General features: G+C 44.3%; 1 protein-coding gene across 1 annotated transcript in view; it reads left to right on the top strand.

Moving 5' to 3' along the window:
• Nucleotides 1-824: 824 nt before the first annotated feature.
• LOC144146894 (uncharacterized) overlaps nt 825-18,966 on the top strand; it is a 64,217-nt gene continuing 46,075 nt past the window's right edge. Inside the window, exon 1 of the mRNA XM_077678851.1 lies at nt 825-1,218. Coding sequence (XP_077534977.1) covers nt 1,171-1,218 — 48 coding nt within the window. The 5' untranslated portion in view covers nt 825-1,170. The remainder of the gene's footprint in view (nt 1,219-18,966) is intronic.

The following is an 18,966-nucleotide window of genomic DNA, read 5'->3' as shown; positions in this document are numbered from 1 at the left end:
GCAATATACCTCTGATATTAGCTCCCTAGCGTACTGCGGGGTGCTTAATTCGAGATTTATGTACGCTGTCACCCGTGAGACGTGCTACATTACCGCGCTGCCCTGATGTCCTTACGCAACAAAAGGGGTGGCGCCGGTGCCACAATTTTGCCGCATGAAATTTCTTTGCTGCCATGGTTCAGTCATCAAACAACAACGTGGCGCAACCGCTGCAAGAACCCAAACACGGACCGATGTGCTTGTAAAACAGCCACACTAATATTTGTGTGTCAATGTAATTGCTGTGGGTTACCGCGAATGGTGTGGAGTTAGCAAAACTATTCAAATGCTAGATTAAGACTGACGGGATACTTTTCGCACCACCCCTGAGCTTACCACCCACAGTTCCGCCAGCAAATAATTTACCGCTTTCCGCGAGCCTTATTCCGCGAAATAAAAAGAAATGGGCCCATCATGAGAGGCATGCCGCAGGCATCCAGGAAGTAAGAGTGCCAGCGCAAGCCGGACGACGCCGTGCGTGCTAGCCCTCCTCCAACGCAGTCTCAGCGAGCGAACTCCCTCATCGTAGGAGCTGCTCTTGACCGCCTTCGTTTAGGCACTTTCTTTCCCCCCACCGAAGGGGCGCCGTCGCCTCTCGCCCTCTTCCAGGCAGTACCGTTAGACCAGCGCCGCTCTTTCGGCGCCGTCGCTTTCCCTTTCTTCCCCGGTGCACGACTCCCTCTTCCCCCGGCCGGAACTGTCGTGAATCTAGACCGGCACCAACCAAAGGGGGCCACGCCGAGAGCAGGCAAAACGCCGCAAGGCGAGGAGACCGCCCTGTCCGTACCGCGTGTCCAGTGCAACGCGGGCGCCCAAGCTGGGCGCATCGGAGTTCCTCGCGGTCTTGTCTACCTGCAACTGTGGTGCCGCACAGTCGTCGCCCCAGCACGCGGAAGGTCGGAGCGCGCGCAGCCAGGCGTGAGTTGACGGCCGCCCGTGAGTTGGCGTCGCACGGGGCGTCGTCGTGTAAGTGAAACCGCTCCGCCCCGCGGTCTTGGTCGCGCTTGAGGCGTCCCGGAGGAAAAGAAAGGGACCTGGTTGTCGACCCGCACCAGGAGTGACCCTCCGCCCACCCGGTGCACGCCGCCGACGTGCGTTGAAAAGCGCCGACGCCGGCGAGGACTTCGGTTCATGTGTCGTGAAGCTTCGCCAAAGAAGATGGCGGTTACAGTTTTCATGGTAAGTTCGCGACGCCGCGCACGAGCGCGTGAGTTCGGCTTACGCTGTGGGCTATTGCTTTCAGGCCCACTCGTTTGGCAAAACTTGGGGTGGAGGTATCTGTCCCAGTAATGACGGTGTTTTTCCTTCGTTCCCAAAGTTTACGATTCGGGCCACTGAACCTTTGAGCATTTTTCCCGGAAATGCCCACTGCGTAATCTACCGTTATTGTGTGCGACCAAAAGCGTCTGAATGAACTTGGATAAACTTCCGTGTGGAATAGCAGCTATAGGCTGCAATATAATGTGCACACGAAGCCAGACATCAGCGTGGAAGGAAAATAATTATCTCGGTTGAGCGAAATCTCGAAGGGTGCGGCAGTATTCAATCGGGTGCAGCGTTTGCCTAACCAGAGCATGGGCTCTAGGCCAGACAATTGAAGATACCCTAACGTCGTTACTGAAAGGGTATTTCAAACACAAAAGGTGATTTTGTACGTGTATCTTCATCGATGCGGCTCAACGTCCTGCCAAGATATGAGGTAGTCCTGCAAAAATACTAGCTTAGTAATTTTGCCCAATTATGCAAACATTTTCTCGCCTGCATGCTTCCCTAAGCATCATCTTTAACAAGGTGAGTGACTTATTTCATAAATAAGCAGAATAACCAGTAAAGAAAGGGCAACATCCCCAGAGAACTTGGGCTGAAGTTGTAGAAAAAGGTAGAGATTTCGACGAGGCGAAGCATGCGCCAAACAAACGGAAGTTAAAGTCACGTGATTTGCTGAAGCTTTGGCTGCAATTCTGCGTGGCAAATTGTTTTACAAATGAAAGAAACAGTGAAAAAACGTTACTGATTTAAAAAAAGTGTAATTTATCGAAGTTTCGTGTTTCTTTTCATTTTTAAAGGAGGTTGCAAAAATGCAAAATCTTGTCGAACGCGGTGTACCAAAGGGTGCAGTGCTTGGCCCTCTTACTTTTGTTTAATCATGCCAATGCCGAAAACTTCCCTGTAAAAAGTGAATATATTTGAGTTTGTGTGGGAAAACAGAAATAGACTATCAGATTTTTAGATAACCCGCTTTTCAAAATTGTATTCGTTAGTGCTGTTTGTCATATGTTTTTTAATAACTTCAGCGATACGATTTTTGGAAGGATTGTTCACAAGAAGAATTAGTGACATTTATGTTCATCTCCTTATGGTAGTACATTTCTATCTTAAATTACGTTCTCATGCCTCCGGATTTCAACATAAACTGCAATTCGCTAGATACATTGAACAATTAATCATAAAATACACTCTAAATTATCTTTTCAACGCATTAAAGCTTTCTTCATCTAATATCTGCAGTCTATGACAAAAAGTTCATTTGGGTACAGAATTTTTCTATTGCGCTTTTTGTTGCTACCCCTCAGAAGGACTTACTAAACATTGACAGGATTTCAAACTTTCAAACGCTCAAAATTACGATTATATTTTCTTTAAAAACACTGAGGGCACGTTGACTACGGTCTTTTAAACACACAAAAAAAATCCTGTTGAGGGGAACATGCGATCATTCCGACTGATGCGTAGGGTCTGCGTTAGCTGTTCGATTTTCTTCGCCCCTGTTCTCGCCTGTGTTATTTCGCCGATGATGTAAAGCTCTAAGAACAGCAAAGGACGGGAGGTTTTTCTAAAATGTAGTAGAACTATTTGCGCAGTAAAAGAAAAGACTGTTCGTCATAGATGTTTCTGGATCAATCAATGCAGGAAAAAAAAAACGCAGGAGATATCCCTGGGCTAGTTTGTTATTTTTTTTTCTTTTTTCGCCATACGTTACCTGTGAGCATCCCCTGATTAAGCCTGAAAGAAGCTCTTTGAACAAACTTTGTTTTATTTTCTTGGGCAATAACCCACCGCAACAAATTTATTAATAACCACAATCTACACTCGTCTTTTACTGTGTTTTTTGGATAGCAGTTCTACTAGCTCCTCTGTTTTTTGTCAAGTGTTTTTTTAAGCCTTAAAACACTTATGTTTTGTCTGAGGTGCACGAATGCGGTTATAACTAAAAAAAAAGAATAATGATTGATGGCAGTAACTTCCTAGGCCATGTACAAGAGGGTATGGAACAAGTTTCGCTCCTTGTCCAAGAACAGTAGGACCCCAGCAAAAGGAAGCGGCACAAACGGTATTTTCGCCACAATTAAAAAAAAAGCATGTTCAGAATTTGTTCTCGTATTTACGCAATGTAAAAAATGTGGCCCTTCAACTCAAGAAACATTCTGCCCTCTGGATAAATGGGACAGCGAGCTGTGGGCTTTAAATAGGTAGACGTGGCGTTACAAAAACAAATGTTCCTAAAAAAAAAACATTTTTATGCATAGCCTTTTCGCCACGGGTGATAACACCAGACAAAAAAAAGTGTGTGCAGCAGCTTAAACAAAGATTAATAATTTTTTATTGCTCAGTGATTGCCAGTGGCATCAGCTCCCTTGTCTATCAATTTATATAAATGATAACGGTACTGTTCCTCTTGTGTTGAATCATAGTATCTGGTTACCTTTGTTTGCGGAGGCAAAGCTGACACAGCATCTACGGCAGCATTTGGTATTTCAACTTTATTTTGTCGGTAAATGCAAGCCCTGATAAATGAAACACATGTTTTCGGTTTCGGTTTCCGTTTATCAAGAATCAGTTATACTGAGCACGAAGACGTGGGTTTGATCCCCGGCAGCAGCGGCTGCTTTTCTGATGGAGGTGAAAAGTGTTCGAGATTTCGGCGCACGTTAAGGATGCCCACGTGGTCAAAATTGATCCGGAGCACCCCACTACGGCGCGCCTCAACGCCTGTGTAGCATCGGCGCATAAATCTCATAATCAATCAATCAAGGGTCAATTATAGAGTGCAGAATAAGTAGGCAGTGTTATATTTCCGGTTTTTTCGGTAGATGCAAGTACTGATCAATGAAACGAGGGTGTCTGGTTCCTGCAGGTATCATTTATTAAGAGTCCGGTGTGATGGAATGTTGTGATATAAATTTTCCATTGCTGCATGTATAAACGTGAAAGACAATATAGAGTTAACGTTACAGCGGATAACACAGAGAAGTAGATTAAGCTGTATAGACAGGTAAATATAGAGATAAAAAGATGGACATAAAGATGGACAAGTGAAAGTGGAAACAGGTGATCGGACATCTAGAACGTTCTGAGCGTATAACAACTCCACACGATGGACTCCTGGCAGTCGTGAATGATGGTACTTCTGACATTTATTTATTTATTTATTTCAATACCTTCAAAGCCCAGAGGGCGTTACAGAAGGGAGTGGTCACTGGCATTATCACCAGAAAACAAAAACAAAAGTGAAACAAAACATTGGGGACAAGCATAAAAAAACAATAGTGGACAACAAAAATGCAAGGTAGTATACACAACAGAGTCAATAACATAAATGCAATTATAAGGAACAAAAGTATTTTTCGATGGCAATCTTAAATGAAGGTACATCGATTATACTAGCTATTGCAGGGGGCAGGTGATTCCATTCGTTAGCAGTTTTGGGAATAAAAGAGGCAAAAAATAAGTTAGTGTTGCAGTGGGGAATGTATACCTTATGGCGATGGTCAATACGGGATGATACATATGATGGCGCAGAAAGAAGTTCAGTTTTGAGGTATGCGTTTGAAAAATAAATTTTATGAAAGGCTGACAAACGGGCAAATTTTCTGCGTAGGGCTAGGTTGGAAAGGTGTAAAGTTCGTTTCATAGCAGAAACACTAGATGTCCGAGCATAGTTGGAAAGGATGAAGCGTGCACTATGATTTTGAACCATTTCCAACAAGTTAATAAGATAATCATAATGAGGATCCCACACCGAACACGCGTACTCAAGTTTAGGCCGAATTAAAGTTTTGTATAACAGTAGTTTAAGCTGTGAAGGCGCCATAGAGAAATTTCGTCGTAAGTACCCAAGCATACGGTTCGCATTATTAATAACAAAATTTACATGAGGTTGCCAAGAAAGGTTGTTGGTAATATGAATTCCTAAATATTTGTATGAAGCAACAAGTTCTAGTTTAGAGCCCTGGATATAGTAGTCGTAAATATTGGAGGTATCAGGCTTACGTGAAAATCTGATGGATTTGCATTTGTTAGTATTTAAACGCATTTTCCATGTGTTACACCATGCAGTAATGTTATGGAGGTCACTCTGAAGTATGGAAGTGTCAGAATCTGCAGTGATAGTTCTATAAATAACTCAATCATCTGCGAACAACCTAATGTTTGAAGTAACTACTGAAGACAAGTCATTAACATAAATCAAGAAAAGCAAAGGACCCAGCACGGAACCCTGTGGTACCCCTGATGTCACTAAAGAGAGTGGCGAATCAAATTCATTGGCAGATACAAACTGAGTTCTATTAGATAAAAAATTTTCAATCAAAGAAAGAATGTGTGGATCAACATTTAGTTTGCTTAACTTCATGCAAAGTAATTGATGATTAACTAAATCAAAAGCCTTTGAAAAATCAATAAAAACTATCAATGCAATGTCCGTTATCAAGACCAGTGGCAATGTCATGTACGAAACAAATAAGTTGAGTCTCACAAGAAAATGTTTTACGGAATCCATGTTGCTTAGGGGTAAAAAATGAGTTATCTTCCAGAAATTTAACCAAATTAGAATATATTATATGCTCAAAAATCTTACAAGAAACACTCGTAATTGATATTGGCCTGTAATTAAGGGGGGAAAATGGATCACCCGATTTAAATAATGGCACAATTTTACCGATCTTCCAATCGTTAGGTAATAAGCCCGAAATATAGCATTGATGAAATAGATTGCATAATATCACAGCCGAGTACCTCTCAGTATTTTTTAAAAACTTTGCGTTGATACCGTCTACACCTGATGACGACGACATTTTTTAAGTTTCTAATCAATTTCACCACACCATCCAAATCAAAGAGTACAGCATCCATAGTAGGAAAATCAGCTTGAACAAAATGTGGCATTTCAACAACAGGGGAGTGCGAAAATGATTTTGAAAATACCGAGTTTAACACAACAGAACACTGAGACGGTGGGATTGCGGCACCATCACAATCTGTTAGTGAAACAGTATTCACTGATTTGTTACCAACAATGTTCCAAAATTTCTTAGGATTGTCAACAAGGAGCGTAGGGAGGGTATCATGAAAAAAAAACACGTTTGGCATCCTTAAGCGCATTTTTATAAATGGATGCGCACGCGCGGTACGCGGACCAACAATCAAAGCTATCATTTCTTTTAGCTTTACGAAACAGCCGCTTTTTTTTGTTAGATAAGCGTTTCAGCGATACGTTGAACCAAGCGGATCGATGCTTACAGGCAATTACGCGCAGCGGAATATACGCATTAATAAGGTACTCTATTATGCTGATGTTCTGGGTGAGTGGTGTCGGCACCACCCAGCTGATATGCTGGGTGGTGCTGATACCTAAGATGAATTTTGCATTCCTTAAACTCTTTCCCAATTTGTTGATGGACTAGCTCCTGATGCTGCGTTCTTGTCGTTTAATGTGGTCGAATTGCAGAACCCCTCTTACGCCGCAACACACCACTAAAATCACCAGACACGGATTGAAGTGTTCATAAATGAACTGCCATAGCTTCCTACAGAAAATTTAGAGAAGCACGAAGGCTAAAAGTGCGTCCAGCCTTCAGTAAAAGTGCTTCGAATCTATCGTCAAATCTTCAAAGACCCAAATGGCAAACGAAAAGCGAACCCATGCGACCACTTTTCGCGCAATAAGTAAGCGCAACTACACACAATTTAAATGAATACCGATACGTAGTTTATGAGATAAAGGTATACTGTTGTACTTCTTCTTCATGATCGATGCGTGCATTGTCTTATCTAGAACGATTCCTTTCTCACCATTTTCAAGTAGCAGTTTCGACACGACGGAAGCCCGGTTCCCGGATCTTATCAGAGCTTTTCGGTAGACCAACTGGCCTGTGGGTAAATGTATTAGTTTTTTTTAACAGGACACCATCGGTTCCTCTTAAAAAGCTTCCACTTTAATAAACGAAAATTAGGTAAACTGGCCACGGCTATTTCTTTGTACGTTCTTGATTATAAATGGGCAGCGTGAATACCTGGTTCGGATATTGAGGTCGATTACAGGCACACATCTGTGAGCGGGTAAAGGCCAAGAATGTGTATTTATCACCATGTAATAGTTCAATTGAAATTCCGGTGCTTGTAGGAAGGGCATGGTGCTCTAGATTTAAAAAAAAAACATTTAAGGGCAGATAGCAGCAAGCAGCGATCACTTCAGTGTATCAACTCTAATTCCTCGACGTCATAAAAGCCTTTCGTATTCGTTGCTTCTGTTGTACGCGGAGAGGGGCGGTACGGACAAGGCCAATGATTCGGCCTGTTGTTGTAACTTCATTTTCTCAAAACCAAGAACTAAAACGACTGCCTACAACTCCTTTTGTGACACAAGGGAAGCACAAACTTCCTCTGCTTCGACATCTGCTCTCAACACGACACTGAGACATTTTGCAGTGCTCTTGATGAAAAACAACAATGAAGAAAACGATCGGAAGCTTATGTAGATTGCGCACACTGCTCACAGAAGTGTCTGGTTTTAAACCAGTACCTTCCCATTTTTTTCGTGAGGGCATTTTTCTCGAAATGAAATACGGCGCACGCCACTGTTCGGTCCTTTGTTCAGTGCGCAGAAAAGTCGTTGCACTACACTACGTACGCTCCAGACGAGAAGGTGAATGTGTTTGTCTCACAACAAGAGGCAGGGGTGTACAATTCTCTTGGCAACGTCCTACGTAAGTGCGTAAGAGTACAGCCTCCGGCCCCGTCCCGAGGCCAGATTCACTTGCCGTAGTGGTCGCGAGGAAGGAAGTTCGTACAAAAAAAAAAAAAAAAAAGAGTTTTAAGAAGCGAATCTTCTTGGAAGCGGTGAACAACTTACTGTTTCATTTCATTTTCCCCTCAGGAAATGCATTAATCGTGTCAGGTAATATCAACATCAGCGCCGCGCAATCCCCGTTTTGTTTTCCTCATAAGAGACAGCATTGCAGAAATGGCAGATTTGTGGCAGCGATACCGACGTAATCTGACGTCGCCTTTTTATCCCCCGCCACATCGCGCTGCACCCATTTGTCTGTATGTGTCTTCACAAACGCCGATTGGCTCCTGTTTTCTATTACACGCTATGCAATTCCCGGACACACGAGCTCCGGGCGCTTGCATTGTAGCGGTCGCTTATCAAATGCGGTCGCTCGGTGTCCTCACGAGCGGTTGCCCGTACTTCTCAACACCCTGTCGTTCCCTTCGAAAAAGAAAAAAAAAAAAAGAACACGAAGCGAGCCTATCAAGTAAGAATGCGCGAGAACAGCAGAATTGGAGTGCATAAGCGCGAGAAAATTCCAAGCAATTTGCTCGGGGTAGGCGAATATAGAGCGAAACGGAACGAACGGTGACGTCTCCTCATACTTTCACCTGGCAGCCTCATTAGCCGAAAGGATGGCGGAAGCCGGCGCAAGTTTCGGTCAGCGTTCGACGTCGCTTTCGCGTTCCCGCGATTATCTGGGTTTTGTCGCTTTTTTTTTTCTTTATTGTATCTGGGTTTTGTCGCGGCAGTAGGCAGGTTCGGAAGGGGGCCTCTTCGACAGTTGCTCGATTATAGTCCCGCCTCGGGGGCTATATACGCGCCTGGACGCGACACAGTTCCTCCGGCTCCGAGGGCGATGACGGTCCCCTTTCGCGTTACTCGACGCCCTGATCGGACGACGAGCGGAGCGCACTTCCGGCCACCTTTTTACTTCCGCCCCCCTCTGGTTCCTCGCACATTCCCGCACCCCGAGCGGATAAAGGCGACGAGAGACGACGACGACGACGACCCGATTTTGCTTTTCTTCGCCAACTACGTGCGATGTCCCCTCAGCGTGTGCGGGCGTGAATGAGCCGTATCTCGACTCGGGAGCGCTGATCGTCCTACTGGATAACTAGGCGCTCACGTAGCCGCGGGTGCTGCAAGGCGCGGTCTTTTATACGCAGCCCGCGGTGCGCGGATGAAGCGACGCGAAGTGGGCAGATGCGCCGGAAAGCTGTGGCGGCGCCGTATAATCGCTGCGAGCGATCGTCGGCGGCGAAGAGGGCGATGACAAGGCTGAGAATTCTTCGCGCGTAGTGAACCTTATGGGACTCGACCGTCATACGTAATCGCTGGGCGACAGCAGACTCTATTGTGCAATGATGATGCAAAAGGAGGATGCACAGACTCCGCTGCATCGCGGAGTCTGTGCAGCGCTGGCGAGGCTGCACGCGGTGTTAGCCAATTAGGAAAGCGGAGGGTCTTGCATGAGGAAACCGGGGAAATTGACGCAGCTTCCAGATCGTGGTCGTGGGACTCCGCGCTTCTTCGTCGTGTGCTTCCATAAGCGGAAAGCAGACACCGGGCTTGAAGAGCGTGATGGGTGAAAGTGGGAAAGAAGGCATTCTGTTCGGCAAGATTTGCTCTAAAACAAGTAGCTACTATCAGAGTGAAGCATTGACGGACTGTGATACTATGGTAGTTTTTTAAAGCAAAGCTTTTTACCTCTACCCCCCAAGGGTTCTTTCGCGACCGTTGGTGTCACCAGAAAACTCCAGCGAACAAATAAAAGAATTTACTGGCACCGCCGGGAATCGAACCAGGAACTAATAGACTAACAAAGCGAGAGCCCGTTGTCCTACCGATTTAGCTACGAGTCCACGCGAATCCGGGGAAGACAGGTGGTGTACTCACCAAGCACATCTACGGGTTTACCCCCTGCGGTCTCACTGAATGCCACGTGAAAGCCTCACGCGACCACTCACGCCCGTCTAGCGGCCCTGTGCGCACCTTGCTCATGGGCTAAGAGTTACAAAAATTAAAGGAAGCTCACACCAATGCATGGCATCTCACTTCTAGTACGCCAATGTGCTAAAGCCTGTGGCCTCCAGTGTTCACGTAAACAATCACAGCTCCTTGTCGTCCGCCCTCACGTCAAACCAAGGAATACATTCAAATACTCCTTGATGGCCAGGCCATCACTCCAAGCCCCAGCATCAAGATCCTGGGCCTACATCTCGAGGCTAACACCAAGAGTGACGTCTCCTTGCAGCGCCTCAAACACAGCATTAATAAAATCATACACATGATCAGGCGAGTTGCCACCAAGAAGCGAGGCTTAAAGGAATCCGGTACTTTTCGATTAATTGAAGCTTTTGTCCTCTCGAAAGTCACTTATGTCAAGCCCCTGTCTTCTTGACATAATTGAAAAAATGCGCTAACAAGACGGGACTGAGGGAAGGAAACACAAAACAGCGCAGACTAGCAAACTGAGTTTATTGACCACAGCATATATACTACCACTTATCGGCACGTGCGCAATCAACAAGGAAAGATAAAACACACATCACCAAACGCACAAGCAGCCACATGTCGGTCAATAGTCCAGGAACGCGATTTCTTTGGTCGATAGGGATATCGACGCAACACTTATGCAATTATCACCCGCATGCGCTATTTCTCGTGCTTCTATAATCTCCCGCGTGAGCGAGTCACGGCTCTTGGCAATCACCTCGGTTTTGTTAAACAAGGGGTAGCAATTTCTACAATCACGGCAATGAATAGCTAGATGCCCATTATTAGAGTTCCAGACGTTATTTCTATGTTCTCGTAGCCTATCGTTAATGCATCTGCCGGTTTGGCCGATGTATACTTTTTTACAAAAAAGAGGAATCTTTTTTGTAAGGAGGAAAGAGGAAAGAGGAAAAAAGTATACATCGGCCAAACCGGCAGATGCATTAACGATAGGCTACGAGAACATAGAAATAACGTCCGGAACTCTAATAATGGGCATCTAGCTATTCATTGCCGTGATTGTAGAAATTGCTACCCCTTGTTTAACAAAACCGAGGTGATTGCCAAGAGCCGTGACTCGCTCACGCGGGAGATTATAGAAGCACGAGAAATAGCGCATGCGGGTGATAATTGCATAAGTGTTGCGTCGATATCCCTATCGACCAAAGAAATCGCGTTCCTGGACTATTGACCGACATGTGGCTGCTTGTGCGTTTGGTGATGTGTGTTTTATCTTTCCTTGTTGATTGCCCACGTGCCGATAAGTGGTAGTATATATGCTGTGGTCAATAAATTCAGTTTGGTAGTCTGCGCTGTTTTGTGTTTCCTTCCCTCAGTCCCGTCTTGTTAGCGCATTTTTTCAATTACGTCAAGAAACCAACTAGCCCCCCAGATAGCTTTGATGGACCCTGTCTTCTTCTCGACAAGGAAGACATAGAGATGCTTTATATAATGATTAGAAAGGAGGTCGAGCAGGCCATTGGTCTTCTCATGAGTGCGTCCACACAGAGGCTGCTTAGCACGGGGCTCCACAACCCGGTGGAAGAGCTGATAGAAGGCCATCTTTCTAACCAGAAGGTCCGACTCAGAACTGCGGCGGGTAACCGCATGCTTCACCAGATTGGCTGGGCAGCCCAGAATGTCACTCCGCTTGGCATACTCCCAGACTCTTGCCTACTAAAACTAAAGATGCTCCCTTTGCTTAGAAATATGAACCCCTCACATGACGAGGGTCACCGAAAAGCACGGGCTCAAGCGCTAAACACCACCCTCGGTGGGGATCATGCATGCAGTTATCTACACAGACGCCTCCAAACATCGAGGGAAGCAATACGTCATCATCGTGGCTACCTCCACAACCAACCTCCTTGCGTTTACCTCCCTTAGGACCCAAGAAATGACGGCAGCAGAAGAGGCAGCTATTACCTCGGCTCTCACTCAACCAGGGGTTAGGAGAGTAGTCACCAATTTCCAGCAAGCCTACTGGAATTACCAGTCAAGTTGGGTGTCCTGACCTGCACTGCGCGCGCTAAAAAACCACTCCCCAAACGGTTCCATTCAGCTCATCTGGACACCCCCTCGCGCTTCAATGGAGGGCAACAAATACACCCACCCAACAAGCCTGCGCTTTTACCTCCTGTGCTATGGAGCTGCACGAGGAGAGTCACCCGCTGGTCACGTTCAGGGAAATAACCCAGCATTATCGCCTTCTGAGACAGACCGTACCTTCGTTTTGCCCTTACCTTTCCAGAGAACAACAAACTACCCTACGGCTCATACAATCCGGGTTCCTTCCCACAGCCTACGCGTATTTAATGCATCCGAATCACTACGACCCTGAATGTAAATTTTCCTCACAAGTAGGAACACTCCGCCCCGTAATCGGGGTGTGCGACTTTAGTCCTGAGCACCCTCCTCTCTTTCCGTCAACTACCCAACAAGAGCAATGGGAGATGCTGCGGTCCAGGCCCTCTCTACTACCCAGCTTCAGCGGGTGGAAAGAACACAGGCCGCGCGGACTGCATATGGGCCTCACAGAAGAAGGAATCACTCCCTAGGGCTGCACTTTGGGCCGTTCAGAAATCTGAAAGTATTTCTTCCTCCTCCTTCTCTGCCGCAAGTCTCGCAACCTCCGTCCGCGGCGCAGAGACGGAGAAGTCAGATCGTCTAACACCGGGTTGAAGCTTACTTTGATTTTATAAAAGAAGTTTCCACTCTTGTGGTACACCAATACAACTCAACCGAACACCGTTCATGCATTGATTTAACCTTACCAAGAATATCTCTTTAAAGTAATAAATGGTGTGGTTAAGTGCATTTCACTTCTCTCGGGTTTTACTATATTTGTAGAGCGATGTGAGTGAATTTAAGTGACGTCGCATGGGTAATCGTTATGGGTGCCGTTTACAGCTTTGCTTTCCAACCACATTCACGGGGTGGATTGGCGCTAATTTTTTCTTCCAACTTCATTCCTCGACCTCACCGGTTTTAGCATACTTCAGGCGAACGGTTTTTTTCCTATCCTCTCTTTGTTAACTGCCTCTTCAGCAGTCATGCATAGCAGATTGAACACTGCCCTTTTTATTGCCGTGATGCTGTATATATTTAAGGAAATTTCAAGCGTACTACTTCTGCAAAATGCGCTTAACCGTTTTTCTTTTTCACGGAATCAGCGTTCCTCATTAATACAAGATAAAGATACGAGTTAAGGTCTGACATCCTTCCAATTCAAATTTTGGAGGTAATGGCGCCCAAGCAACGTAAGGGCTGAAGGAGTACTAATTGGCGATAACAATTTCTTGTCGAGACCCATTCAACGAGAATTGTGTCCTGAAACGATCTCCTGCGCAATGCTCTGCGTCCCCGAAAGGTTCGCCCTCTTTCAAAGATGGTCGGTAGCTTTTTGTTTCACGGGCACATTGTCGGCCTGGCTCTTTCGTTGCGGTGACTCGAATTCATGCCATTGCTCCGGAATCCAATGAACGCGCGGGCAAGTATGCGCGTTTCGACCTCGTTTGAGCCGACTACGAGGTGTCAAATCGTGATGCGTGACAACGGGGTATGAAGTTATTCGCGTTGCGTTTTCTTCTTTTTGATTTGGCTGCGTATGTGCAGCGTAAGCTGTATACAGTCCTGATGGAATGTGTACGAACAGTGTCATATTGAATCACGTCTGCTCTAAAGTCATTACGTCCATAGGTGCTTGTTCTTCCGGTTGAGCCCATTATATGGATCACTCACTGTTCTTGTTTGCAACATTGTCGCCCAGCAGAAGAAGGAAAAAAAAGGAGAGGACATGAGATTCTGGACCACGTATACATTGCTTCTACGTCGATTAGTTTTCTTATCGAAGTGCCCCGGAGCAGTTTAAACATGCTAAGCAAAGGTATACGAAAACAAATTGTCATTCTTGATAGGGATCTAGATTATGGTCGGGGTGAAGGGGACCTGGTCGACCACTCTCGACATGTCGTGGACACTCGAGTCACGGCCCGGGAGTTAAAAAGAAGGTCCCCTTCACCCGGAGCAGTCGGAGCGGCGCTGGCTACCACCCCCAAGTGCAGGGAAAAAATTACCTTGATATAAATAGCCGAGCAAGTGGAGGAGAAAATAGCCCCGCTGGTAGCGTGGTGGTTGTCACACCAGACGCGTATTCTGGAGGTCGTGGGTTCGGTTCCCAGCCGGCGGGCATCATTTTTTCTCCATTTTCGTTCTGTCTTAATTCAACGAGCCACTTATTTCCCATATATATATATATATATATATATATATATATATATATATATATATATATATATATATATATATATATATATATATATATATATATATATATATATATATATATATATGGGAAATGAGTGGCTCGTTGAATTAAGACAGAAATAAGGATATTGGCAGAAGGATATATATATATATATATATATATATATATATATATATATATATATATATATATATATATATATATATATATATATATATATATATAGTAAGGAAATGAGGGGCTCGTTGAGGAAATACAGAAAGATAGGTCAGCAGTCTACAACGCCAAAGGAGGCATAGGGGTATGGTTAGGCTCTTTTCTTTTTCACTACGGTTAATTAAGTAAACATTTTTTTAATTATACAGAAGAAAGAAAGAAAGAAAGAAAAACACGCGCCCAGAGTGGGGACCGAACCCACGCCTTTCGATTACATGTCGAATGCGGTAAGGCATTCGACATGTAATCGAAAGGCGTGGGTTCGGTCCCCACTCTGGGCGCGTGTTTTTCTTTCTTTCTTTCTTCTGTATAATTAAAAAAATGTTTACTTAATTAACCGTAGTGAAAAAGAAAAGAGCCTAACCATACCCCTATGCCTCCTTTGGCGTTGTAGACTGCTGACCTATCTTTCTGTATATATATATATATATATATATATGTATATATATATATATATATATATATATATATATATATATATATATATATATATATATATATTTCTGGAGGTATTCTGGAAGTCCTGGGTTCGGATCCCACCCGGCGGGCATTTTTTCACCACTTTCTTTTCGACTCAAAAAATTCTTCATCTCTCTCTATGCCCCACCACAACCTCCCCTTTGCTTTCCGATGTTTTCTTGACTGCCAACCCTTATTTTATGTCTTATTTCACGGAGCCCCTCATTTCCCATTTTCGTATTCGCTACATGCTTAGCGAGGGCCTCTGTTCTGGCAGTCTTGGTGCCAAAGGGAGCTTAAGAGGGTTGAACGCTGGTCGACCACTCTCGACATGTCGTAGACACTCGAGTCATGGCCCGGGGGTTAAAAAGAAGGTCCCCTTCACCCCGAGTAGTCCGAGTGGCGCTGGCTACCACCCCCAAGTGCAGGAAACAAAAATTACTTAACATAAATACCCGAGAAAGTGCTGGGGAAACAGCCGCCCCGGTAGCGTAGTGGTTATCGCACCAGACCGGTATTCTGGAGGTCGTGGGTTCGGATCCCACCCGGCATTTTTTCACCACTTTCTTTTCGACTCAAAAAATTCTTCATCTCTTTCTATGACCCACCACAACCTCCCCTTTGATTTCCGAGGTTTTCTTGACTGCTAACCCTTATTTTCTGTCCTATATATATATATATATATATATATATATATATATATACGCACAAAGTAGAAGTACGCTCTTCGGAGTCCTTATTTACAACGTTTCGACCGTCTCAGGTCGAAACGTTGGAAATAAGGTCTCCGAAGAGCGTACTTCTACTTTGTGCGTATTCCTGCAGCAACTAAGGACTCTACTTCACGACTATATATATATATATATATATATATATATATATATATATATATATATATATATATATATATATATATATATATATATATATACAGAAAGATAGGTCAGCAGTCTACAACGCCAAAGGAGGCATATGGGTGCGGTTAGGCTCTTTTCTTTTTCACTACAGTTAATGAGGTAAACATTTTTTTTTAAATATACAGAAGAAAGAAAGAAAGAAAAACACGCGCCCAGAGTGGGGACCGTACCCACGCCTTTCGATTACATGTCGAATGCCTTACCAATTCGGCTATCTGGGCGACTGTGTTCTTCTTCACTTTCTGGGCTATTTATATTTACTAGAAGTGTATCTGACGCTTGAGGGTGGTAGCCAGCGCCACTCTAACTATAAATATATAAATAGCCCAGAAAGTGAAGAAGAACACAGTCGCCCAGATAGCCGAATTGGTAAGGCATTCGACATGTAATCGAAAGGCGTGGGTTCGGTCCCCACTCTGGGCGCGTGTTTTTCTTTCTTTCTTTCTTCTGTATATTTAAAAAAAAATGTTTACCTCATTAACCGTAGTGAAAAAGAAAAGAGCCTAACCGCACCCCTATGCCTCCTTTGGCGTTGTAGACTGCTGACCTATCTTTCTGTATTTCATCAACGAGCCCCTCATTTCCTTATATATATATATATATATATATATATATATATATATATATATATATATATATATATATATATACACACATATAAGTCGGCACTCATACAAGTCGTAGGAAACATAACTTGCCACCCAAATTCAATTTGTCATTGTGAACTGATGAGTAACACTTAAGCCCGGTACTTTGGGCTTCAAAAGCTCGGACCAAACGAGCACGGGAAAGTAATAGCGTTACCGACTACCGACTCGTTTTCGTTTTCAAATCGATGCTGTAAATCTTACGGCGATTCTGTGGGTCATATCGGGTAAATTTGTAGAACACAACCTATCCGAACTATAAATTCTACCGCATGCCCTAGTTCCCGTCGCACAATTGTCTGTGTGCTTATCAAAGTTGCTCCCGGCGAAGTATTCCGTGCTTATAAACTTGCTCTGAGCCGATTGTAAAGTATGCTTCTTTACAGATTCTAATTTATATTGCTAGTCATTGTAGGCCAAGTCGTTTAGAGTGCCTAGTATATACTTGCTGCGTATTGAAAAACAGACAGAATTTTTATTAACGGTGGTCATGCAACCAGATTTACTAAAAAAAATTATGTAGGTCACATAGAACACCAGTTCGACGGGTATTTCACAGGTATTTCACGGACTTTTAATATTTTATAGTGTTACGCTAAAATGTTGTTTTACAGATCTTTTACTGAAGTTTAAAACACAATACGAGACATTTTTTGACTTATTGAACTGAACTTGTTAAATCGTGCCCAGCACGACACCAGCTTAGTGACTGAGCCATCACGGAATGGGGCTCCAGAAAACCTGTAGGGCTAACGTGTATGCGATCTTCGATATGGATGGTTTTAAGAGATCGATATCGACGTAGTATTCCGAACGAATTTAGTTCAAGGTAGGAATCTAGGAGCCAGTTATCACCCGCATCTGGTTTTCTGCCTTTTCCCAGAGCGGAAAATCCGCCACCTAACTTGTTCGCGATGGTAAGGCACGAATACTTTAGCGACCGGTCGTAATCGATCTAACGCCATCGCCATCCGAAAGTTGAGAAAGGCGGACACTCATTTTCGTCAAAGATTCAGCGAGTGTTTTACGTAACGCGATGATTCCTTGTTAATATTTACATCGGACACTTGTGTGTAGTTTCATTTATTTAACTATATTTTTAGTATATCTTGATTTGGCATGAAATTACACTAGCAGTACCAAACTCATCTTGAACTTCATGTGAGCGTGCGCAGGCGCGGACATCGTTTGCAAATATCGTACAAAAGTTGATAGGTTACCACGCTATAAGGTTCGTTACCCTTTCGTTTGGAAAATTCGTGCAGGGTTTTTTTGTTCGAGTTTTGCAATAAATAGTTCAAAAGGCAGAAAAAGAATTGATCCCGGCTTGCCCACTTTGCCGCGATTGTAAACATACGATACGAAAAAACAAACAAACAAAACACTTTTTTTCCTCGCGGACCCACACAGTACACATACCCATGCACTGCAAAGGCCAGTGGCTTGCTAGATATTTACGTTGTGAAGAAAACAAAACTGCCACAGAAGTACATACACCCGCCGTGATTTCACTGAGAATGAATAAAAACTGCGTGTCACGTGCTAGGACTACAGTCTTGCTTGACTGCTCGTCCATTTCCCTGTTTGCTGGCTCGCTAACGGCAGCGGAGGCTCACTTTTAAAGGAGCCGTAAAGACAAAAAACAAGTTTGGTTCATTAGAAAGGCTGCTTTGTCCTGATAAAAATGATACCAATTTCATTGCAAACTTCCAAAAAATAACGGAGATATTAAAGAAAAAGTGTGGAGCTGTGGCGACTCGCTAGCCAGTTTTCGGCAACTTTTCTATGACGTCACAGAATCTTGTTTGGGTGATTGACGGTGGTCGAACTAATCAATTGCCAGGACACATGACTGCATGATTGTAGTGGGGCCGCTAGTTCCGTTTGATCGAATCACTTGAATGCTAACGTACAACCTAACCCACTGAAAATTATGCTTTTAGTGCTGGCCCATATGACGTCACTCGCGCCGATAACACGTCACTGTGGCGCTAAATTTGAAAGTCCTTAACTTCGTGCGTTTTCATCGGTTAAAAACTTTTTTTGTGAACGGCGTGAAGCTGAGTGAGGTACTAAAGTCTAACTCTTTAAAGTTAAACAAATGTGTATTTTCTCTTCATGGACCCTTTAAGGGTGGAGCTCTTTAGGGGCCCGGCTGGTCGTCGCAGCCTGCCCAGGGTCACGGCATCTAGCCACCCCAGTCATGCGGGGCCACGCACCCAAACAGGGGCTTCGAAAAGATCACCGCTTCCCCCGGCGGTATCGAACCTGGGTCCGTCACGTTACGAATAAGCCGATGTCAATTGCATTGCGCCATACAGGCGCGCGTTAACCCTATACAAAGTGCTGGGGGTGATCTTTGTGCTGCCCCGT

This window comes from Haemaphysalis longicornis, unplaced genomic scaffold (assembly GCF_048455015.1).
Source record: "Haemaphysalis longicornis isolate Haplotype H1 unplaced genomic scaffold, Haemaphysalis longicornis Haplotype H1 scaffold_7, whole genome shotgun sequence".
Lineage (NCBI taxonomy): Eukaryota > Metazoa > Arthropoda > Arachnida > Ixodida > Ixodidae > Haemaphysalis > Haemaphysalis longicornis.
This window is presented reverse-complemented; position numbering and strand designations above follow the sequence as displayed.